At 41.1% G+C, this 24,904-nt stretch overlaps 1 protein-coding gene across 3 annotated transcripts in view; it reads right to left on the bottom strand.

Moving 5' to 3' along the window:
* The window catches only part of PTPN21 (protein tyrosine phosphatase non-receptor type 21), a 78,615-nt gene that overhangs the window by 26,797 nt on the left and 26,914 nt on the right, over window positions 1-24,904 (bottom strand). For all 3 annotated transcript variants that reach the window (XM_032344733.1, XM_032344734.1, XM_032344735.1), the window contains exons 3-10: window positions 17,945-18,114; window positions 11,453-11,550; window positions 9,694-9,761; window positions 8,835-8,905; window positions 6,384-6,471; window positions 5,891-5,979; window positions 3,378-3,465; window positions 2,586-2,665 (exon numbers count right to left, since the gene is read on the bottom strand). In XM_032344733.1, coding sequence (XP_032200624.1) covers window positions 2,586-2,665; window positions 3,378-3,465; window positions 5,891-5,979; window positions 6,384-6,471; window positions 8,835-8,905; window positions 9,694-9,761; window positions 11,453-11,550; window positions 17,945-18,114 — 752 coding nt within the window. The remainder of the gene's footprint in view (window positions 1-2,585; window positions 2,666-3,377; window positions 3,466-5,890; window positions 5,980-6,383; window positions 6,472-8,834; window positions 8,906-9,693; window positions 9,762-11,452; window positions 11,551-17,944; window positions 18,115-24,904) is intronic.

Raw genomic sequence — 24,904 nt, 5'->3', positions numbered from 1 at the left:
GAGGGCAGCAGGCATGTGCCACGCCCGCAGCCCCATGTGGTGCGGGGAGCGCCGGCTGCACAGCGGCCATGACATTGCAGGCCTCTACATCCCCATACCTTGGTCTACAAAAGGGCAGTAGTAACTGCACAAATCAGGCAACTGTAAAGAGGAAAGGAGATAAAAGCTCTCCACATAATGCTTGGCCCAGAGAAAGTATCCGGGGAATCAGATCATTGTTATGAAAGTGGTAGGAAACCACCAGTACTTTGAGAATGGGAAAAAGAATGAAGCAAACTAAATGCTGGTGGCCTCCAGGACGGCCCCACTTGCACCGACCAGGACAAACCACAAAGAGTCTGCCAGAGAAGGGGGGAGAGCGCATTCCAGCAAGACATGGGGCCGCAGGAGCCATCGGCGTTGTAAGGACTGTGGGCTCCGGGGCCGGGGCCAAGGGTCAGCTGGGCAGATAAGCCCAGGGGAGGATCACAGGACTCTTGCACTTCACACCATAGCTAAAGAAGGGTGCGGAAGGGGACAGGCTCAGATGTGGTTCTGAGCTAGAACTTCGGTGAAGTGCTACATCTTTTGCTCATCCATCCAGAAAACTGGCTGGAGCCAGGGGAGATGGGGTAGGGGAGCCAGACGGGAGGCAGCCACAATGCGCCAGGGGGAGAGAGCAGCTTAAAGGAAGGTTGTGGATATGGAGTGAAACTTTCCACATCTCAGGGTAGATGCCATCTACTGGGAAGCCTTTCCTAGCTTGGCAGTTCTGGGTTAGGAGCCCTTCTTCTAAGGGCTCCTCCAGCACCACGGACATCCCCAATCAGATCTCTTAACATGCATTTCTTCAACAAATTCACCAAGGCCTACTGCGGGCCAGCCCCTTGCTCAGCACCGGGAACACAGGGACTAACCAGAGTGCCTGCCCCCGCATTGCTGTGGGGCTCACCTGCTGAGAAGAGAGTCAGGCAATAAACAAGTAAGCAAGCAAATATACAAGTACTAGGAAGAATAAATCAGGGCAAGGGGAAGGACAGAGACAGGCAGCGGGCAGGGAGGGAGTACCTGGGGCAGCCAGGCTCCCTCTGATCACACGACGACGGACACAGTGGGAGAATGAGGCATCGGAAGGAAGAGCATTTCAGGCTGAGGAAGGGGCAAGCACAGTGTCCCTGAGGGCAAAACATGTTCACAGACCAAAAAGGATCCTAATGTGGCTGGCAGAGGGTGAGCAGGAGGAGGGTATAAAGGAAACAAGGTGGGAACCAGGCAGGGACCAGATCTCAGATGGTCTTGCCAGTGTAGGGTTTTAAGGGCAAGAGATCTGACCCATATTCAACTAAGACCAGTCTGGCTGACATCTGGAAACAAGCTGTAGGCAGGGCAGGCTCAGACATGGGAAGAGCGTCAGAAGGCTCCAGCAATCCTACAGAGGAGAAACACTGGCGGCTTCACATCACACTGTTAGCAGAGGAGGTGGTAAAAGTGGTCAGATTTCAGATACATTTCGAAGGCCGAGTTTGCTGATAAACTGGATGTGGGATGAAGGAAACAGGAGTCACGATGGAATTAAGTAGGTTTGGGGCCTACTTAGTGGAGTGAATATGGAGTGCTGCCATTTATGGAATGGGAAAGAGTAGGGAAGAAGCAGATTTGGGGCCAGGAAGAGGAAGAGGGCATCAAGTTTGGGTTGAGACATTATCACGTCTGAGATACCTCTTAGGTCCCCAAGTGGAGAGGTCAACAGGCAGTCAGCTGTGCTCAGGGAGAAGACTGAGCTAGAAATAAAACCAGATGCACTACTTGTAAGCCTGTACAAGGGGAAGGAGGAAGGCGTGGAAGTAGTCTGAGGATTAAACCAGCAAAGCTGAGAAGGAACAGCCTAGAAAGAGGAAAAGCAAGAGAGGTGGGGTCCTGGCAGCCGACGAGGGGCAGGGTGCAGGAAGGAAGGGGTGGCCGGGGGTTAAGTGCTGAAAGGACCACGGGATGAAGGCCACTGACACTATGACAAGCAATGTCAGTGTGTGGCAGCTAGGGGAAGCAAGGTGGGAGAAAGTAAGCCTACGCGAACGACCCCTATGCAGAAATGTGCCCTACGGGAGAGCAGAGCTATGCAGCCGTGGCTCAATGGCACGTGGAATGGACAGTGTTTTTAATGGGCAACTTAGTACAGCAAGACTGCATGCTGATCGGAACGATCCAGCACAAAGGGGAAAACCCATGGGGACCAAGAACAAGGTACATTAGGAAGAGAAGGTATAAATTCTTCAAACAGCTTGACAAGCTGAATAATCTTTAATTACTCAAAATGCCGATTAAAAAAAAGAACATTCTCTTTTTAACTATCAAGGATTAGTGATGTTAATAAACAGGTGAAGATCTTAGAGGCATGTATCTGTTGTTATTAGAAGCAATTCTGAAGGTAAAACGAAAATGTTTTTGAGAGTTATTTTAACAGGAAAAAGCCGAGTTTGTGTTAATAATGTCATAAAATTATTCTTTTCTACAAAATTTGCTTTTCGAGAGGATACCATAAGCTCGAGTTAAAAATGCCTAACCTCCTTATTTCCTACCATTTCCACGGATAGACTGACTCTACTCACAGGCTGCACTGATTCAGTCTGTAGAATTTGTGTCGTGCAACACAGAGTCTCCACACGTACTTGGCGGTTTCCATGTCTTCCTAGCAAAGGAAATATTGCACAAAGTAAATGAGAACACATTTATGACTTGATGCAGAGTTTGAGGACAAGACCTAATTGCGGGATATAGTATATCGAAGTCACTTTAAACACATTGTGGTTCTTTCATTTTCTAATGCTGTGCCTATCATACAAATGCCATACTTGGAATTTAAATTAAGAAGACCGAAAACAAAAACAAAAACAAAGAACACCATTCTAAGGTTTGACTCTTCCATGAAACTGTTTGAAAGTAACGTCGAAATTTTAAAATTATGAAAATAATCGACTTTTATTTTGACAAAGATAGGCAAAGACAATTTGAAACAAGATATTTGAGTCAGTGATTTAATACTGCCTTTGTCAAGAGCAAAACTGAGTAACTGTGAAATAGTATTTCTACAGAGCCCTTCGCTTAGCAATGGAAATTAAGGTATCAGTGCTTACTTTCTCTCCTATTTAGTCCCTTAGGTTTAATTTAAAAATCATCATACTAGATAGTATTTATCCAAGGACTCGTTCATTCAATAGTATTGACTAAGCAACTACTTTTTCCAAGGGCTATTAAGCAAAATGCTATAAAATTTTACATTTTATGTAAGTATTATGTATTACAATTTTAATGTCACCTCCCTCCCCCAACACACACAAAGAAATGCTAACCTGTTAACTTTTAGGAAAAACATTCCACATAGATTCCTAATGTTTACTCACAGTTTGAAACTGGATGGTCTCCTCTTTATTGGCCAGCTCTAATGCAAAGAAGGACTTATTGTGGGACATGTTAGCAATATCATGCCACCTAAAGAACAACAAATTGAAAACAGCAATGTGAGTTCTACCTGGAAGATAGCATATATGATTTTCCTTCTCAAGCCTGAGGTTGTCAAGCTAACATTTGTTAATGATTTTAGAAAGAAAACAGCTGTTTTAATCAGCTAACATGCATCTTCTCACTGAAGTGACAATAGCTAGTTGCAAAAAGTAAATACACGTAGACTAAGTAAAGGCAAAGAGTACTTAAATATGTAAGATTTCTTTATCCTCATTTACCAGATTAGTTGGATCAAAGATCCCTATCTTAGCTGGTTGTCAATGACTCCTTCATTCATTCAACAAACATCTTCAAGGGCACCCATTATAGGCAATGCCAGAAACTGTGTTAGGTCCCCAGGATACTAAGATCAGTGAGGTGCAGTACAGGGCTTCCCTCAAATGGACACAGTTGGAGGGTGGGTGAGAGAGAAGAGAGAGGCAAGCAAGCATCATTAAGTTCTGCAGGTATACAAGGCAAAAGTGAGGCACAAAGGTGGAGGACCGGGGCTCTGAAAAGCCTGAAGGTGAAAAGTTCAAATGCCAAGAACCCAAAGCATGAACTGCTCTGGATGAGTTCACTGGGATTCAAACTCCTGTCTTATATTTTTTAACTGTATTTGACATTTAGATTTTACATGTTAATATTTTATTATATAACTATATGATTTTATGAAAGGGAAAAATGTGTCTGAAACAAAAAATTTACTCTTCTTTATCCTTCTCCATTACATTGGATTTATTTCTTTTAAATTTATTTAAATAAATAAAATTAATTTGCAGTGATCCAATGTTCGTTCTGGTTTTTTTTAAGATTTTATTTTTAAGTAATATCTATATCCAACATGGGACTCGAGCTTACAGCCCGAGATCACGAGTCACATGTTCTACCGACTGAACCAGCCAGGTGCCCCTCAATGTTTAATTGTTAAACCTAAAGGTTTTTGGCATCACACAAAAGAAGGCAATTTTAAAAACTCCTATCCAGTGAGATAGAAGCTGGCTGATTGGCTTCAGTTTTCAAGTGGCCCTTTGGGCACCATTAGTCCTGCCCAATTTGGTTAGTCCAGATCCTTCTCTGGCCCCTGTCCCCAAGTCACAAGTTGGGAAGACTTAAATGAGGAGTACTGCCCAGCCCAGGGCAACATGGTCTAGGACTAGGTGTCTGCTCCTCAAGCCAGGTACACTCTCCATGGTCATAATTGCTATGGAGAATTCTGAGCCCCAAAGCCAGCAGTAAAGCAAAAGAAATAAAAAATGTCAGCTTAGGAAAAAAAAAAAAAAATCTTCAAAGGAAAAAACCAGTTCTCAAGAAGAAACAGTCAGGATGGTTTTTAGAGAGCTTGAGTTGTGGGGAATTAAGTTCCTTTTCATAAAAGAAGCCATTTAACACAGTGGTTAAAAGCCACCCGAAGTGGAAAACTGGAGTTCTTGGTCATGCCAGTTAGTAACTGGGTGACCTGAAGCAAATCACTTAGTTTTCCAAGTCTCAATTATCCTCTGCTCAGAGTTGTGAAGACCACATGAGAAAACACACAGAGAGCACTTAGCACGAGCACTCAGTAAATGGTTAAATATAAAGGAACTCAGAACCAAAAAGGGTATAATATTTTACTGCTCTACAAAAACAATATAAACTTTTAATTTTTCATCAGGAATAGAATCAAAGTAAATAGGCTCTCAGAGTAAAATTGGAACTATTTCTGTGAAATGACACTTTGGATCTTCTAGGGGATGGACTTTAAGGAATGAAAAAGGAGGGAAGGAGGGACTGAGCAACATGATCCAATTTGCTATCTTTAAGATATAATTTGGAACCCAGAAATTTAAACCACCTGAAATTTCACTTTTGGGGTCAGCCACTATTGGCATATTTCCGTAGAACCTCCTTTTCTTCTTTCTCACTACATACATTCTAAGATTTCCACAAATGACTAGTATCACATTTTTACAATCGGGGGAAAAAAAGAACATTATTTGAACTTAGCTTAACCAAAAAAAAAAAAAAGAAAGAAATTTTCTTAGAAGTTGATATTTAAGGAATTTTTGGTACATAACTAGAGTCAGAAAAAGGCCCAGATTTCCACAAACAGACAGTCCTAGAAGCTGGAGCTGGAATTAAAAACTCACATCGAAACAAAGAATGGCCTCCATATGGTAAGAAAAGGGTCAGACACCTAAAGCACTTCATAAGCAGGCCATCCTCACAAGCACTGTTTTCCACACATTGGATTTTCAAGAAAGTGGCTCATGAAAGGACCACTGCAGTCGGGGGTTATTTTATTCTCGGGAGGGCATCTTTCCATTCCTAGTGAGACTCGGGGAGAGACTTGTGGGCCATTACTAGTTGAGGTACTAAAACCTGTCACCAGGAGGAGCCACCCACCACGCACAGAAGGACATAAGGGAAGTACCTAAATACCACAGGCGGCCTTCCATTCTTGTGTTTCACAAAGATCCCTTCAAGACACGCTCCAATGCATATGTCACTGCCTTGGCTATCCTGGAAGGAGAAAGCACAGAAAGCAGCAGTCCGGCACCAGCCGCACAACAGCTGTGACAACCACGCCCAGCTCCCTGGGCTGGTTTCACAGACAGAAGATGCTCAGAAGACCTACCCTGGAGGGCAAAGTCTGAAAGAAATCAAGGCATCACCTTGTCAATAGATATGAAAATAGAAAGCCCTGGGCTCCTTAAGGAACTCCACTTCAAGAGCATTTCAAAGAACAAACTGCCAAACAGGAATGTGTTTCACTGTGACATTTGGTCACAGGATCTCGCTTTCAAGTATGCAGGCTTCTGCACATCTCCAGCCTCTGCATGGGAGGGTGTCCCCAGGCCTCCCCGCTATCCTCTCAAAGCTCTCAACATTAATCTGGAGAGCCCCGGCCTCCGGGCTATGCTCACCTTCGCGGGGTAACTCTCTTCTCCGTAGCCGTCCATTCTCTCTACCTCCTGCATGTACAGCATTTCTGCATCAGGAGCGGTGAGCCTTCTGCAACCCAAAAGATGTGAGATCAATCACCAAACCAAAAATGGAAAAAAGAACAAAAGGCAATTCTAAAAGGCTACATACCAATTTTGCATTAGACCTCCACAAACATTTTGGTTTTTAGGCATCTGAAATTCGTTATACCAATCCATCAACATCGACTGAAAACCAGCTACGTGCATAGCAAAGTGCTGCCTGCTAAGGGTTAGTCATAAAAATCCTCTTCCTGTACTTCAGGCAGGCAAGGCGGACACAGGGAATAAAACTCCGCAAAAATCTCCACTGAAAGCTGGAATTCATTCTAAACCATTCAGTAACTGCTCACTATCCAAAATATTAGGCAATACTAAGCCTCATGTGCTAAATGCCAAATGACTGATCCAGGAAATAAGGGTTAAAAGACTATAAATGACAAGGATAGGCAGGAAGGCCACGTGGGGCTCAACTATACAGAGACTCACCTTCCCGGCCTCACTCTGCTGCTCCTCCACATCCACAAGGCAGCCCACATGGCAACCAAGCCATGGTGCTCCCTCATGCCTCCCGACCTCTGCGCACACGCATCCCTCTTTCCAGCACACCTGTCATTCACCCATGCACCTGATCAATCCCTAATTATCTTGGAAGAGTTGACCTGTGTATCACTCCTCTGTCAGCTCCCATGATTTCCCTGGGTCTAAGTCAGATGCCCCTGCTCAGTGCAGACCCAGCACATTCTATGCACACTTCCCCCACTGCGCTCATATCACATTGTTAGTTTATAATTACTATCCCGCTAGGTTGTCCAGCCCACCCCTTAGACTCCAAAGCAGGGAATACATTCTATGATGGCAGGGAATTCTATTTATCTTCATGCCACAGCATCCTGCCTCATACAGAGCAATAGTACTAAGCTATCTTTTTATTTTTTTTAAAGGTTTTATTTATTTATTTCAGACAGACAGAGTCTGTGAACGAGCAGGGGGGAGGGGAGGAAGCAGGTTCCCTGCTGAGCAGGGAGCTGGAGGAAAGGTTCAATCCCAGAACCCTAGGATCACAACATGAGCATGAAAGATAGTTGCTTAACCGCCTAAGCCACCCAGGCACCTCCTAAACTTCCTTTTTAAAAAGATGCACAAACGAGTACATGCAAGTAACAAGAGATAGGGTGATGTGTGCCTGAAGGATCTATTATACTAGTGAGGGGAAAAAAAGGTTCATTTGGGACAGCAAAAAACGAAGCTAGAAAGGCAGGATGTGACCAACTTGGGGGAAGCCTTTAATTGCAGCGCTAATGAACTCAGGCTAGGGGAAAGCCAGAGAAGAGTCATGAACACTTGGGAAGGAAAGGAAGGGAGATGAAAAGAAAGTGATATTTTAAGATTAATCTTTAGTGAGCAACTATATAGATTTGAGGGGGGAGAGACCAAAGACCATAGGTTATCCTTTTTTTAAAGATTTTATTTATTTATTTGACAGACAGAGATCACAAGTAGGCAGAGAGGCAGGCAGAGAGAGAGAGAGAGAGAGAGAGAGAGAGAAGCAGGCTTCCTGCCAAGCAGAGAGCCCAATGTGGGGCTTGATCCCAGGACTCTGGGATCATGACCTGAGCCGAAGGCAAAGGCTTTAACCCACGGAGCCACGCAGGTGCCCATCCAAAGGTTATTTTTAATGCAAGGGGATAAACAATAGGATATAATCAGACAGACCTAGGTTCAAATCCCATCTCTACCCCATGTAACTGTGGGCAAGTGATCTCGTCTTTTTGAGCTTGGTTTCTCCAATCTGTAAGAAGAGTATCATTTACCTTAAAGAGTGGTTATAGGAATGGAATGGAATGGAACTGTGTGGTACTTGGTTCAGACGAAGACTAGCATTCTCTGGGGGGAGGCTTTTTCTCATAGACGACACACCCAGATGCATTACCAAAGAAAGTCCTTACCGACCCAGAAGCGCGAGTCAGGGCGATTAGCACTCTGACGCAACAAGCACGGTGTCAGAGCGCCACAGCTCTCCGCACAGATTCCCGAGAAGAAAATAAACAGCTTCCAAAGGTGGGCGGGGGGGGGGGGGGGGACGGGTGCAGTGGGGGACGGAGGAGAAAGACCCCATGGGTGCTGCACCATAAAGGAAACAAGCCTCCCTGGTCTTGCACTACCCCACACGGACTATGTTACCACCAAACCCTTCACCACAGGGAGTGAAGCCGACTACGGCTTCCCCTTCTCCCCGCAACCTCGCCGGTAAACATCCCCGCGCCCCGCCGCCCCATCGCAGTCCCGGCGGCAGCAGCGGTAAAGCGCCAAGGGTCCCTGTGCCAACACCGAGTTCACGGGCAGCCCCGCTTTGCTTCCGGACGCTCGCCATTTCTTATTTCTTAGCGTTACCTGTATTTCTGATGGAGTAAGGCCACTTTTTGGGTTGCTTCTTCCAATACTTTTTCATCTTGTAGCCACCCCTGAAGAGAACACACAGCCGTAAGTATGTGAAGTGTGTGAACAAGCCACTGACTGTTCGTGGCTCTCCTCGCTCTCGGGCAGCATTCGGACTAGTGTCGGTCTGTGGGGGGGTCTGCTGACGCCGGTGGTCATGATCTTGCTAAGGAGCGAAGCAGCTTCTGCTCAGGAGCCAAACACCCGCCCTGCCCGCCGTGCCCTCCCAGTTCCTCCCGGAGAGGTTCCAGCTGCGTTCTTTCAGGCTGGTAATGCCCATCGGCCAGTTCCGAGCCCCGCACAGCCTGGGCACGCCCTGGCTGGCTGTGTGGACGCTCAGAAGAGCATCGTGCCACCTCCCTTGGTTGTTCCAATGCGGTTCTCCTGTCGGTCACATCCGTCGTGCCTTTAAAAAGTAGACAGCGCTGTCTCCCTGCCGTCTACTTTTTACACTGCTACTGAGAAGCCACACTCATTGCCACAGAACTGTGAGGTCTTGAGCCTTCAGGAAAAAGCAAAACCTCTGTGTGGTTCCTCAGAAGGTGGAAGGGAATCTCTCTCTTAGACTCACACCCAAGCACAAAACAAATCTCTCTGGGGCAGCCCAGGGAATGCACACCTTCCGTCTCTGTGGGTTTACAAAGACTGGTGACTACAACAAGGGAAGCATTTACACTTGAGTTGTTTATAAGAGTCAACTGTTTCAGCCCTATTCCAGCCTAGCCAGTCTACCATACGGACTTCATTTCAGGGGTTATTAAGGATATGGAAATAAACTATTTATAAAAACCCCAGTGTCAAAAGAAGTTCTTACCACTGGAAACAAGGCAAACTTCTGAAGAAAGTCCTGGGATTCATACTGATCAAAGTCACCAAAATCAGCTATACAAAATGACAAATATTCATGTCAATTATATTTAATTTGCACAGGAAGCATGCACAACTAAATTCAATATGCAGAATATAGATAGTACACTTATGATTTAGAGGTCAAATATGCCTTACAGCTATATAAAGTGTGTATTTTAAAAATCTTTTTAAAAAATATTAATTAGGTAGATTCCTGTGTTTGACTTGGAAAAATGCCTACTAATAAAATGAAAAAATAAGTTACAAACTGCATGTATTATGATCTCATTTCTAATAATTAACAAAGAAACAAAATCTGCCCTATAATCACATGTGCTTACTTATTTATGCACAGAAAGATGTCAGAAAGAAACCAAACTGTTCATAGCAATGATCACCTCTACGGAATGGAATCACATCACTTCAAGATGTATCACTTCAGGTGTATTTATTTAGAGATTGTTTGTTATTAAAAAAAAAAAAAAAAAGACAGCTCAGCAAAGATCTTATGAAAAACTCTTAAAGCCAGTGATTGTTCTGATTAAGTTTTAGTTTCCAAGATTAAATGCCAGTTATCATTTGAAATAATGCCCCATCATAAGTCTTCCCAAAGTATATACATACAGGTAAATACATATTGACTAGACATGAAAAATAACAGAACCAAACAATTCAAAATTGTTTGTGAAATGCAAAACTTAATCTATTATGATTGATAATGCCCTATAATCCAGGACAAGTGCATAAGAAAGAAACCCAATAAATGAGGTATACTTAGAGTATAAGTGAACAGAAGGGTCCCAGGTGGCTCGTCAGTTAAGCACCCGATTGTTGATTTCAGCTCAGGTCATGATCTCGGAGCCCTAAGATTGAGCCCTGCATCAGGCTCCTCACTAAGCAGGGAATCTGTTTGAGGATTCTCTCCCTCTGCCCCTCTCACCTCTCTCTCAGAAAAAATTAATAAACGTATCTTTAAAGAAAAAAAGTGTAAGTAAACATAACTTCATCAACCTCACTTCCTAAAATACTAGTTAGCTATAGATCAAGCCCTTGAACTAAATATTAGTTAGCTATAGATCAAATCCTTGAACTGTGTGTGTGTGTGTGTGTGTGTGTGTGTGTGTGTGTGTTTCTCTAATGTTGGTCTGTTTGCTCTGTTGACATATGCTACCAGGCTTACCCTTCCAAAGTCTCTTATTTCACAGAAGTAACCCAAATTCATTTTTTCCTGCAAGAAAACTGATTTCACCAATACATAAACACTACTATAGGAAGTCAGTAACTTTAAGAATCCCTTGCTGTTTTTGTTTTAACATACATTTTTTAAAGGATTTTATTTATCCATTTGAGAGAGAGCAAGGGTGAGAGAGAGTGCGCGAGAGGACATGAGCAGTTGGATGGGGCACAGGGAGAGGGAGAAGCAGACTTCCTGCTAAGCCTGGAGCCAGACGAGGGGCCACATCTCCCAGGACTCCAGGATCATGACCGGAGCTAAAGGCAGATGCTTAACTGACTGAGCCACCCAGGCGCCCCAACACACATTTTTTTCTTTAAAGATCTTTTTTTTTTTTTTTAAAGTAATGTCCACACCCAACATGGGGCTTTAACTTACAACTCTGAGATCAAGAGTCCTGTGCTCCACTGACTAAGGCAGCCAGGCACCCTGGTTATAACACACATCTTAATCTGATATATGTATTACATCATCAACTGTCATTATTTACCTTGAACAGCCAAGCCTGCTAGCTGAATTGCTTGTTCTAATGTACAAGGAATGTTTCCTTCCAAGATATCTTTCTTCAGCTGCAGATAATACTGATACCTACAAAAAAGTCAATTTTAAAAAGTCAGTATCAATATGACCTCCAGTGGAGAGGCAATGCATTCTACAGTAATTTGGTAGAGGATCATAAACTAGTTAAAGAAAACCTTAACCCCAAATGGCTTCAAAAAATGGCAAGAATACCGCTGACCATATCTATACCTACACACACACACACACCGGCATGCATGTGGGCACATACACACACACAATGTAATCAATTTGTTGAGTCCCTTATGCTTAACTGTAGTTATTTCAAAGCTACAACCACCCAGAAGACAATTGGTCACCTTTCTAATGCCCTCTAAGACAGTTCCTACATTTTGTTCTGTTTAGTTGGAGACACAGACAATCCATGGCCAATCTTTACTTTAAAAACTCTGACTAGTAACCCAGTAATACAAGACTCTGATAGAAATTACTTGTTCTGATAGAGCCCTAAATAGTAAAACCAAGAGAAAATACTTCCTGATATTTCAGATCAGGCTCTTATTAAAATATTTTTTGATGGACTCTCCAAAAGAACAGCTGCTATGATGCTTTCTTAATATTCTTGTAATGTGGGTTTACTTCTGTTTACACTTTCAACCTCTGGGGCACAAATCACCAGCACAAGCTTTAGTCAAGCAGATCTAGTGAAATTCCAGCTCCCCAATGTAGCATGTTGAATGAACTTGGGCAAATCTGTGGTTTTAATGATCACCAGTAAAAAAGGGGTATGGTCACCCCTTCGCAGGGTCAGCAGTGTTTCATCTGTATCAAGACTCTATTCTGACAAAGTTCTACAGTGACTTACACTGCCTTCCTTTTATGTATTCATTTAACCTGTAATTCCTAGGGCCTACTACTCGTCAAGCATTGTTCTAGATGCTGGGGTACAATGGTGGATGAAGATCCACCAATGCTCTGCCTGTACAGTAGAGCCATCTTGAATCCAGGATGTCTCCCAGATTTGGCATCTGTGAAGTACAACCTAGTCGCTGTTGGTACTGGAATTCCCCTTTCATCATTTCATCTCCTTTTATCATTCTATCATCTTCTTTTATTTTAGCTAGCTCTGAGGTCTCCATTCTTTGTTACCCAAAAACCTCACCAAAACACCATCCATTCAGATAAGAATATGGATCCAACTGATCCCCTTCCGCCTGCTAGTAGCAGAATCGATCCATTTCCCTCAACTGAGAAGCAGAACGCTGATAGCTCTGGGATCTTGTCAAAGAAGAAAACTTCACACCTTCTACGAAGCAGCTCCTTCCAGAAGCCTATTTAAAGAAGACTGTACTGAGAGAAGTCTATCTCTTGAACACGTCATCCACATACACCACTCTAAATAATCCAGGTTCTTTCCTTAAACCAAATCACTGGGAAGCAACATACCTGGACCAAATTAATTTAGTCTCCCACAGACATGTGCTATTTTTTGGTGTGTTTTTTTTGTTTGTTTGTTTGTTTGTTTTTTGTTTTTGCCTTGTATTACAATTTTTTATTATAAGAGTTGATTCCATTTACTCTCAAATGTTCATTGCTGGTTCAATGTCTTGTCTATAAAATCCCACCTGAAAATTTCCTTTTGAGTGATACACCAAGAAAATCTATCACGTTCAAACCGTAACAGACTCTTAATCTCAGGAAACAAACTGAGAGTTGCTGGGGGTGTGGGGGTTAGGGATGGGGTAGCTAGGTGATGGACATTGGGAAGGGTATATGCTATGGTGAGTGCCATGAAGTGTATAAGACTGATGATTCATAGACATGTACCCCTGAGGCAAATAATACATTATATGTTAATTTTTTAAAAGAGAAGAAAAAAAAAGAAAATCTGTCATGTTTGCAAACTGATATGCTTTTTATCAGATAAAGGATGATGGGACTCAGAATATTCCTTCTTTTTCCTTGACTGCCATGAAGCTCGGAGTTAGAACCCAGGCACAGGCACACTGCTTCCCCTCTCATTACCCTCTTAACCACCAGCTCCACCATATAATGGCAGCTACTTGTACCGATGAGGTGCCAAAGCTCAGACGTGAAGGGATATGCTCACATCCGCAAAGGTAGCCTCAGTTGCAGTTTGAATCCAGGTCAGGATGGCCTCAAAGTGCATGTCTTTAACTGTCACAAATCTCCAGTTAAGGACTTTTCTAGTATTTTTATTACATTTCTTTAGTTTTTTTTTTATCCTAGAGTCCATAGAATACAATGCTTGAGAGCAAAGACTCAGAAGGCAGCCTTCTTGAGTTTAAAATCCCAGCTCCAGGGCGCCTGGGTGGCTCAGTGGGTTAAAGCCTCTGCCTTCGGCTCAGGTCATGATCCCAGGGTCCTGGGATTGAGCCCCACATCGGGCTCTCTGCTCAGCAGGGAGCCTGCTTCTCCCTCTCTCTCTGCCTGCCTGTGATCTCTGTCTGTCAAGTAAATAAATAAAAAAACAACTTAAAAAATTAAATTAAATCCCAGCTCCATACTGGCAGTGTAACCCTGGGCAAAATATTTAGCCTTTCTGTGTCTTGGTTTCTTCAACTACAAACTAGACAATAATACCTACTTTGTAGGACTCGAGAGGATTAAGTGAATGATTAAATATAAAGGGCTTAGAACAATGCCTGACATTGAGTAAGAAAGGGAAATGGTTGCTTTTATTATTATCTCATTGTATTGTCCCCCAAATCCTTTAATGGAAGCAAGCAGGGTGTATGATATATATGGATATGCATATATCTCTATATATGTTTATATACATGTATGTGTATATGCATACAGGTATGTATATATTTAAGTATTTACATGAAAGGGCCAAGAAATTTTACTTCAAAGGCATTATCAGTTTCTGTGAACACTTTTTGTTAAAATGATAATATGTTGGTGAGGCTAAGGATGGTTTACAAATATATTTTTTCAATGTTTATTATAAAAAGAATTAAAATACAGCGCAGCAATAAAATGTAACATGCAAACTTTTATTCCTTACAAACAGTTCTGAATTCAGGAAACTGCACATCTTAATTCTAAGCAAGCATTCCATAAATTTGCCCAAAGTCAAATGCTGATTAAAACTAAATAGATGTTTTATCTAAATCTTACCAAATTATCAACTTTCTAATATAAAATATTTTTACACAAGAAATATTACATTGAGTAATTATAATAAATAGGTTGCCCCATTCTCCCCAATAGAAATTTCAAATAATATATATAGAAATGTAGTCTTTTTCCTTCACTTGTTTTTCTTAGGCTAGTATTAGAAGGCTAATGTGAAGGTTTTATGTTTTAAGTTTTATTATGGAATTTTGGAAACATATAGAGAGAACAAGTCCAGTGAACCCACACATCCTTATCACACAGCCTCAAACATCAACTTGACCCATGCCCTGTTCTTCTACCATCTCCCCTTCCCCACCCAAGCGTTTTACATCAAATCTCAGATATCACAGCACCGTACTTAAAATATTTTAGTAGATATCCGTAAAAGGTAAGCTTTTAAAAAGAACACACACACACACACACACACACACACACACACACGTTTTTAACATACCCAATAAAATGGGCAACAATATCCTAAAGTTACCCAGTACCTGGTCCATATGCAATTGTTGTGATTGCCTCAAAAATGCATTTTTTAAATATTTTATTTTTAAGTAATCTCTACACCCAACATGGAGCTTGAACTTATAACCCTGAGATCAAGAGTCACATACATGCTCTACTGGATGAGCCAGCCAGGCGCCCCTCAAAAATCTATTTTTACAGCTAAAAAAAAAATCAGTATCTAAACAAGTTCCAGGGCACCTGGGTGGCTCAGTTGGTGGAGCGACTGCCTTTGGCTCAGGTCATGATCCCAGAGTCCTGGGATCGAGTCCCACATTAGGCTCCCAGCTCCACCAGGAGTCTGCTTCTCCCTCTGACCTTCCCTCTCATGCTCTCTCACTCTGTCTCTCTCTCTCTCAAATAAATAAATACAATCTTTAAAAAAAAAAAAAAAAAAAAAGTTCCACAGGCCACATTCGATTGACAGTTCTCAATTTTGAAAAGAAAAATTCCTCCTCTTTATGTTTCATGTCATTTGTATTCAAAATAGTGCGATGGATCATATAGAAGTCCCTACATTCTGGATTTGTCTGATTGCACTCTTGTAGAGTTATTTAACATGTTCATCTGGTCTCTGATTTTTCCTGTGAACTGTTAGGTTCAGGGCAGTGTTGTCTAAGGAACTTCCTGCAGTGATCAAAGTGATGTCTATCTGTCCTGTCCAATATGGGAGCCATTAGCCACATGTGGCTACTGAGGATTAAAATGTGGCTAGTATGACTGAGGAACTGAGAAGGCGTCTTAAAGGAACATGACTTAGCTGACAATGGAACCCATTTTATCCTTTTGCTGCCTGGAGCACAAATGTGAGAGCTGGACCTTCTCTAGAATTCTCTGACAATGAGCTTCCGTAGCGAATGGAAAGAACATGCTGAGCAACGCAGAATAGTAAGAAAGAACATGGGTCCCTGAAGACTTTGTGGAGCAGTATAAGCTCGGTGTGGCTGACCCCTGGACTTCCTTTAAGAAATGAAAGATATTTACGGCTTTTGTTACATGCAGCCAAACTTCATCAACAAGTTCTCTAACAGGCTCTCTTCCACCTCATCACTGTGCACTCCTACTGACTGCATCTACCAGGCCCTCTCTCTCCTTCCTGTCTAGTTTATAGCATGTACCTACCTAACTGGTCTCCTAACTATATTGCCACCTCTAAGCTGCCTTCCATGATGGGTGACATTGGTAAAACACAAATGTCATCTTTCCATTCCGTTAAAATTCAAAAACGTCTTTCCTCAGTATACCATGACTTTATGACTAGGACATACTTATTTTTCAAATCTCCTCTCCCTGTTCCAGGTAATATCTGAAATTTCTGGAAAACATCAGTGCTTTTCATTCTCTCCCCTACTCTGCACAAGCTAATCCCTCTAACTAGAAAATTCCTCTTGAAGTTCTTGTTCCCGCCACCTGCCCCACCCCTAGGAATCTAGGGTTAATTAAAGCATTTATCATCATAATAAACTGTAATTGTTTATCTACATGGGCTGTCAGTTCCACAGGACTCCGAGTGACTCCTCCAGGGTAGGATTAAAGCCTATTCACTTGTACATTCATCTCCCAGGTAAGGAAGCTAGTTCTTAACATCACACCATATTATATACTCAATGAATGTTTAAATAAATGAGTCAGTGATCAGTTGTTATTTTTCCTCCTTGGTTCTACTTCTCTCATCAATATTTTTATCCCATCTCAGTTTTATAGTCAGTGCATATTTATCCCTACTACCTGATTCTTGCTTCTTTGGTTTTCTATCTTCTTGCAATAATTAACTGGCAAACTCAGTACTCGAAAAGAACATTACACAAACACAGGGCAGTACCAGGTTCTCACTATCTACAGGGCACTGTGTTAGATACTGTACAAAAGGTAAAGCTAAAGAAAACAGAGGTTTAAAATCCAAGAAAAAGATAACATATGTACACAAATAACTATAACAAAAGGCTGTAACAACTTCCATCTAACACAAGTACAAGCCAACTGTAGGGCAGTCTAGAGAAGGCAAAGCTCATTTCAGCCTAGGGACTACAGAAACTTCAGGGAGGAGGTGCCTTTTAAACAAAAAATTCAGAGGATGAGTAGGATTCCAGTACATAAATCTAGAACCCAAAGATGAAAAGGCATGCGGCATGTTCAGGGCACTGAAAGTAGTCCAGCTTGGCTGAAAAGTAATATTAAATAGGGTTCCAAAGATAAGGTAGAGGTGAATTTGGGAGAACTTGAAAGGAAGACTCACGAATCCCAAATTTTATTCCTTGTTTTTTGGTTTGTCTTCAAGAAAAAAACAAACATTTCGTTCCTCTATCCCACTCCTTAATACGCTCTTCCCTTTCTGCCTTGATCCCTTCTAAGTGCACTTATTGGCCTCTTCTTGTACCCTCCCAACTATCTACAAAATACACAGCGCCTGCAGTCGGAGAACTTTAAGAACCCTTCTGCACATTTCCCTGAGGAAAGAATACAGATTCTGAAACTTTCTAAAATCTCCTCTCGTTTCAGCATTACAAAGACCAGAAACAAACAAACGAACAAATTTGAAGAGGACAGCACTACAAGAGGAGTTCACAGCCCAGAGAAAAACATCATCTTCCCCTTTAATGGCCAGTCTGTGCGAAACTGAAACTCTTGCTCTGTGCAAGGAAGCCCTCAGACAACCACAGACCGTGGCCGCCATGTAATCATGTGGCTGCACATGGGCGCTGGAGGCCACGGTTAGTCTGATCTCCTGACCTTAACCTCAGTGTCCCTTGGTGTCCCTTTTTTCATCTCATTAAGAGTGTTTCCTAAAAACAGAGAGCATGTTATTTCTCACCTGGTAATCTCCTGCTGCAGCTGAGAAACCGAAGGCACATAAAACACCACTCCAAAATAGACGGTCGGTTCCACGGCGTGTTTATCCAGCTGCTTCTTGAGAGGTTTTTCCAGATCTACCCACCGGCGCTGGTTTTGCTTGTTGTGGTACCAGAGGCTGAAGTAAGTGATCTGGAAAGAGGGAGAGTCACTGATGGAGGCAGACGTGTACGAGAGAATGCCTATTCTCACTGCTCTGGTCCGTGACCTGGGACCAAATGACATCAGTCTCCTATTCCTTCTCTTCTTAAAAAGGGACAATACCGAAACCCGAAGAAAAGACACAAGACACCCCCCCCCCCATATATATCTAGATACATGCTGGAAAAAGAGGTGAAAAGTCAACACTCTTGCAGACTGTTTTTTGAACTCTGCACAGAAAAATGCATTAGAAAAATGATGCCTAGACATCAGAATATAGCAGATGCTACACCATTTTACAGAGTTTTAACAACAAAAAAATAACATATACTGAATAAATGTTTAGTTTTAAAATTGTCAAAAAACTAAATGTATCATAATTGGTATTTTATAAGTATAAGTGGGGTTTTATCTAAAATACTGATCAGATAGTGTTAATCCAACTTCTCACTACTCTTGAATTTGGCTTCTATACATAAATTATTTCATGTAAATATTGTAAATTCTAGAAATATAGGTACAAATGCAACTCTTCTTTGCCCCCCCCAAATTTATTAGATACAAATTTAACGCAATCATAACTTTACAGTGGTAAATTCTCACATATACACAAATACACAAAAAGCTCTACATAGAGCAATAAGATATCACTTGAAGGTTTAAAAAAATGCCCAGATATTAGCACTTAGATTGCACTTGCTGTATAATGAAACTGTTCAGGGAAATCGATACTAGCTCTAGGCTTGGTCAAGCTGAAAAGGTTATTAATGCACTTAAGCATTAAAATGATAGCCTCAGGACACTGCTAATATTTATCTCAAAATCAGTTTACAGATCAAGGCAACTGGAAAAATTCCCTGCTTTGTTCTAGACTCTAGAGCAACACAGCCAAACAGAACTTTCTATGATGATGGAAATATTCTGTCTCCCAGTATAGCAGCCACTAGCTGCCTGTGGCTATCGAGCACCTGGAATGTGGTTAGTGCAGCTGAGGAAATAAATATTTAATGTTATTTAATTTTAATTGACTTAAATTAAATAGCTGCAAGTCTCTAGTGGCACTGTATTGGAAAATACAGCTTTAGAGCAACAAGAAAACAAGAAATAATATTCAGGCTATATTTTTAACCTATAATCCTCATTAAAATAAAAAATGACTTTAATTTACAGGTGAAAAGAGTATACAAACATGTTCTTAATATTCATTTCATCTTACAACTTTTTACAAAGGAAGAACTATAGCTTTAAAATGAGTATCTTAATCAAACAAACTCGACGAAAGTGAGGAATGTGTCCATTTCCCCTTTGTAACCAAAGACCCAGAATGGTGCAGGAATTCAGTAAATTTTGTTGAAAGAACGAGTATTCCCTGGCTTCCTAGTTGTCACCCAAGCCATTATATATGAATGAAATATTCTGAACATTTCTTATGTACCATGTTTTGTCCCAAGAAGGACAATAATATCATATATCAAATCACCACCACTACCTCATGAAACAGATATGTGTGTGTGAAACTCTAAAGCCAGTGTTTGTCTAAGGAATGTCCCTGGACCACTTCTACCGGAATTACCTGGAGAGCTTCTTGAGCTCTCCAGAGCTATTCAACTCCCAAGTAATTCCTATGCCCACTGGTGGGTGAAAACCATTGCACTACAGCACACTGCCCCCCTCGAGTTATACAGGAACTGGTGTATGAACAACCTATCCTTGAGAAGCTGCACAGAAGTCAACTTTTGAAAATCCACACACACTTTAATACAGCAGAAAGTCTGTGTCTTACTGTGAACTATTTTCTGAAGTTATAATTGTGTTTATAAAATGAATTACATGTTATCTGTAAGGATAGAGTATCTATTACATTTATAGAAAATGGATACGATTACTTCTTTCTTTTGAACTGCAACTTAAAGAAAAGAAAGTCTCATTTAACAAAAAAACTGATACTTAAAGTCTGAAGTCCTGGGTTTAATTACTAATTGTCACTTGCTAAACTGGGAGGTAGAAAAGTCAATCAGACCAATTCCATTTTCCCAAATGTAAAAGGGGGTAATAATAAGTGTAAATAGTATCTCCTTCACACCTCCATCGTGGGAACACAATACCAAACTTAAATGAATGTGTTTGCCACTAGAAAACCACTATTTTTTTTAGATTTTTATTTATTTATTTGAGGGAGAGAGAGACAGAGATAGCAAGAGAGAGCACAAATGGGGAGGAGAGAGAGGAGGCTCCCCCCTGGGCAGGGAGCCCGACGCCTGTCTCAATCCGAGGACCCTAAGGATCATGACCTGAGCTGAAGGCAGATGCTTAACGAACTGAGCCACCCGCGCATCCCTAAAAAGATTTTACTTATTTATTTTAGAGAGAGAGAGAGCAGGGGCAGAGCATTACAGGGAGAGGGAGAGAAAGAATCTCCACCAGACTCCCTGCTGAGTGCGGAGCCAACACAGGACGCAGTCTCACAGCCCTGAGATCACCTCCTGAGCTGAAATCGAGAGTTAGACACTTAACCAACTGAGCCACCCAGGTGCCCCGAAAAGCCACCGTATTTTCCAATGATTATTTAGTTTTACCCACTCCACTAAACATCAACAAAATAAATTATACACCCCCCCAAAATAATTTTCTAATTACTTCCATTTATATGGACTGATCACAACACATTTTGTTAATTGTATTTATGTTTTGTGTTTCATCTTAGAATTGGATTGAATGTAGGGTGCCTGCATGGCTCAGTAGTTGGGCTTCTGCCTTCGGCTGGGATCGAGCCCCACATCCGGCTTCCTGCTCAGTGGAGAGTCTGTTTCCTCTCCCAGTCTCCTCGCTTGTGCTCTCTCTCTTGCTCTGTGTCTCTCTCTCTCTGCCAAATAAATAAATAAAAACTTAAAATAAAAAAAAAAGAATTGGATTGAATGTACTTTGTTCGGTCTATAACACATACTATTGCCATGAACTTAATTCTACAAATACTTATTTTTTGCCATTAAACCAGAAAGCTGGGCATCCCTTAGGATCTAAAACTATTTGGGTCACAATGGTATGTCACTTTTAACCAAAATTAAAACGTCTTAAAAATACTCTTTGTGGGGCGCCTGGTGGCTCAGTGGGTTAAGCCGCTGCCTTCGGCTCAGGTCATGATCTCAGGGTCCTGGGATCGAGTCCCGCATCGGGCTCTCTGCTCAGCAGGGAGCCTGTTTCCTCCTCTCTCTCTCTCTGCCTGCCTCTCTGCCTACTTGTGATCTCTCTCTGTCAAATAAATAAATAAAATCTTTAAAAAAAAAAAAATACTCTTTGTATATATTACCTTTCCCCTAAAATATAGTTGGACTTCAATGCTCCAAACACAAATATCTAAATAGTTATAAAACTTTAAGTTTACTATAGAGGTGCCTGGCTAGCTCAGTTGGTAGGCATGCGGCTCTTGATCTCAGGATCATGAGTTCAAGCCCCACATTGGGCATGGAACCTACTTAAAAAACAACACAGGCAAAAACACTATAGGTTCACTATATAATTTGTTGTTGTTCCTTGTGAACCAATCATGAGATAATTAAAAGAAGAAAATCTGAATAATCTAGTGGCATTCTAAAAAAGTACCTTCTAAAAGAAACTAATTCTTAAAATATGCTAAAAGTTTATTTTAGCAATGCATTTATACTCATGTCACACATAGATAGAAAATCAAATAGAAAGGGAAATACATTTGTAAAATTACACCCTAATTATTTTTTTATGAAGTATATATCTTATAAAAGAGTAGCAAGGACTTTATCTAATTGTACAAATGGCTGAAAATAATAGATATACCAAATTATTTGCTGATCAGCTATTATATTTGTGGAAAGTCTAAGGTTTTGGACATTTGAACATTAACTGATTATATGTAGTAAAGTATTTGCTTTGATACTTGCTCCTGTGTTCAAGTTCTATTTAAGAAGTAGTTAAGCCTAGCCAAAATCACTTTTATATCTTGTTAAATATTCCAAGGAGGTATTATATTTCTAAAATTGCCACTAGAGGGATGCCTGGGTGGCTCAGTCAAAGTATCTGCCTTTGGCTCAGGTCATGGTCCCAGGGTCCTAGGATCGAGCCCCACTTTGGGCTCTCTACTCAGTGGTGAGTCTGCATCTCCCTCTCCCTCTGTGATCTTTCTTGCTTTCGCTCATTCTCAAATAAATAACTTATTTTTAAAAAATAATGAATTAATAAAATTGTCACTAGAAATGTTTACATACATATGGGTAACTAAAATCTCATAACACCATAATCCTTGGATTCAGTGCTTCCTTACAATTTCTACACATATATAATGAACTGATAGCCTAAGATTTTACGACTACAATACAGTTTGTTTCTAAGATGGATAGGTAGAGTTTGAGCAACAAAATGTCATTAAATTCTCATCAGGCATAACATTTTCTGTACAAGTCCATTTTGGGGGCTTTGTCTCAGATAACAATCTTGAGCATCTGGATAATTAGTTTTCCAAAATAATTTAAAATCCATCCAAAAAACAAAGTGGGGGGATCAAAGAAGACTGGAGAATACTCCCTACCTCATCTATAGGACAGCATTATCCTCATGCCTCAAATAGACAAAAGACACCATTAGAGGGTGCCTGGGTGGCTCAGTGGGTTAAAGCCTCTGCCTTCGGCTCAGGTCATGATCCCAGGGTCCTGGGATGGAGCCCCGCATCGGGCTCTCTGCTTGGCAGGGAGCCTACTTCCTCCTCTCTCTCTGCCTACTTGTGATCTCTGTCTGTCAAATAAATAAATAAAATCTAAAAAAAAAAAAAAAAAAAAAAAAAGACACCATTAGAAAAGAAAACTATAGGTTAGTATCTTTTATAAATACAGATGTAATATACATGAACTGAATCAAACAACATATCAAAACGATCATATACCACAAACAAGTGGGATTTATCCCAGAAATGCAAGAGTAGTTCAACATACAAAAGAATCAATGTAACATATTATTAATATGAAGGGAAAATACATAATTTTCTGAATTGACACAAAAAAAACTAGAGCTGGGGCACCTTGGTGGCTCAGAGGGTTAAACCTCTCCCTTCAGCTCAGGTCACAATCTTGGGGTCCTAGGATCGAGCCCCACTTCGGGCTCTCTGCTCAGCAGGGAGCCTGTTTCTCCCTCTCTCTCTGTCTGCCTCTCTGCCTACTTGTGATCTCTCTCTCTCTGTCAAATAAATAAAATCTTAAAAAAAAAAAACTAGAACTAATAAACTCAGCAAAGCTGAAGGGTACAAAACCAACATGCACAAATCAGTATGGATTCTACACACCAGGAATTGCAAAATTTAAAGAGAAATTCAAAAAAATGATTTCATTTAACATTCTAAAACTGATGGTGGTGATGGATACACAACTCTGAATATGCAAAAAACCACTGAATTGCATGCTTTAAGGGGCGAATTGTATGCTATGTGAATTCTATTTCAATAAAGCTTTTAAGAGTTATTGGTTAAATAAAAAAAAAGATTCATAATAGCATCCAAAAGAATAAAAAATCTAAAAATAAATGAAGTGAGAAAGTTTGTATACTGAACAATATAAAACGTGGCTGAAAGAAATTATTGCTATTGTTTTTTAGGAAGGCTCCATGTCCAATGTGGGGCTTGAACTCATGAGCCTGAGATCAAGAGTCACATGCTTTCCTGACTGAGCCAGCCAAGCACCCCTTCACTGCTGAAAGAAATTAAATGAAAAGACATCCTGTGTTCATAAACTGTAACACTTAATATTGTTAAGATGGCAAAACGATCCAAAGTGATCTACAGATTCAAATGCAAGCCCTTTTTTCAGAGAAAGCCAATTCTCGAGCTCATATGGAATTACCAGGGGCCTTGAGTAGCCAAACCAATAATGAAAAAGAATAAAGCTGGAAAATTCCTATTTTCTGATTTTAAAACTTACTATAAAGCTACCTTAATCGAAATAGTGAGGTACTGGTATAATAGAGACACAAAGATAAATGTTATAAAATTGAGTCCAGAAATAAACCTGTGCATCCATGGTCAACAGATTTTCAGCAAGAATGCTAAGACCATTCAGTGGAGAAAGAAGAATCTCTTCAACAAATGGTTTTAAGACAACCAAAGATCAACATGTAAAACAAAAGGGGTGCCTGCGTGGCTCAGTAGGTTGAGCAGCCAACTCTTTGATTTCGGCTCAGGTCATGGTCTTGGGGTGATGGGGTCAAGCACTGCATCAAGCTCTATGCTGGAAATGGAGCCTGCTCGGGATTCTCTCCCTCTCTCTCTGTCCCTCTCCTACTCACATGTACCCATTTTCTCCCTCAAAACAAACAAAAAATGCAAAACAATGAAGTTAGACCCTACTTCACACTGTATATAAAAAAATTAATCAGGGGTGCCTGGGTGGCTCAGTGGATTGAGCCGCTGCCTTCGGCTCAGGTCATGATCTCAGTGTCCTGGGATCGAGCCCCGCATCGGGCTCTTTGCTCAGCAGGAGCCTGCTTCTCTCTCTCTCTCTGCCTGACTCTCCGCCTACTTGTGATTTCTCTCTCTGTCAAATAAATAAATAAAATCTTTAAAAAAAAAAATTAATCAAACTGAATCAACAACATAAATAATAAGAACAAAACTGTAAAATTCTTTAGAAGAAAACAGAGGTAAATCTTCGTGATCTTGAATTTGGGAATGGATTCTTATATATGACACCAAAAGTATGAGCAAAAAAGGAAAAAAAATGGATAAATCTGACTTTTTCAAAATTTAAGACTATGTTTATCAAAGAAC

This window comes from Mustela erminea, chromosome 5 (genome assembly GCF_009829155.1).
Source record: "Mustela erminea isolate mMusErm1 chromosome 5, mMusErm1.Pri, whole genome shotgun sequence".
Lineage (NCBI taxonomy): Eukaryota > Metazoa > Chordata > Mammalia > Carnivora > Mustelidae > Mustela > Mustela erminea.
Note: the sequence above shows the minus strand (reverse complement) of the source record. Positions and strands in the feature narration are given on the sequence as shown.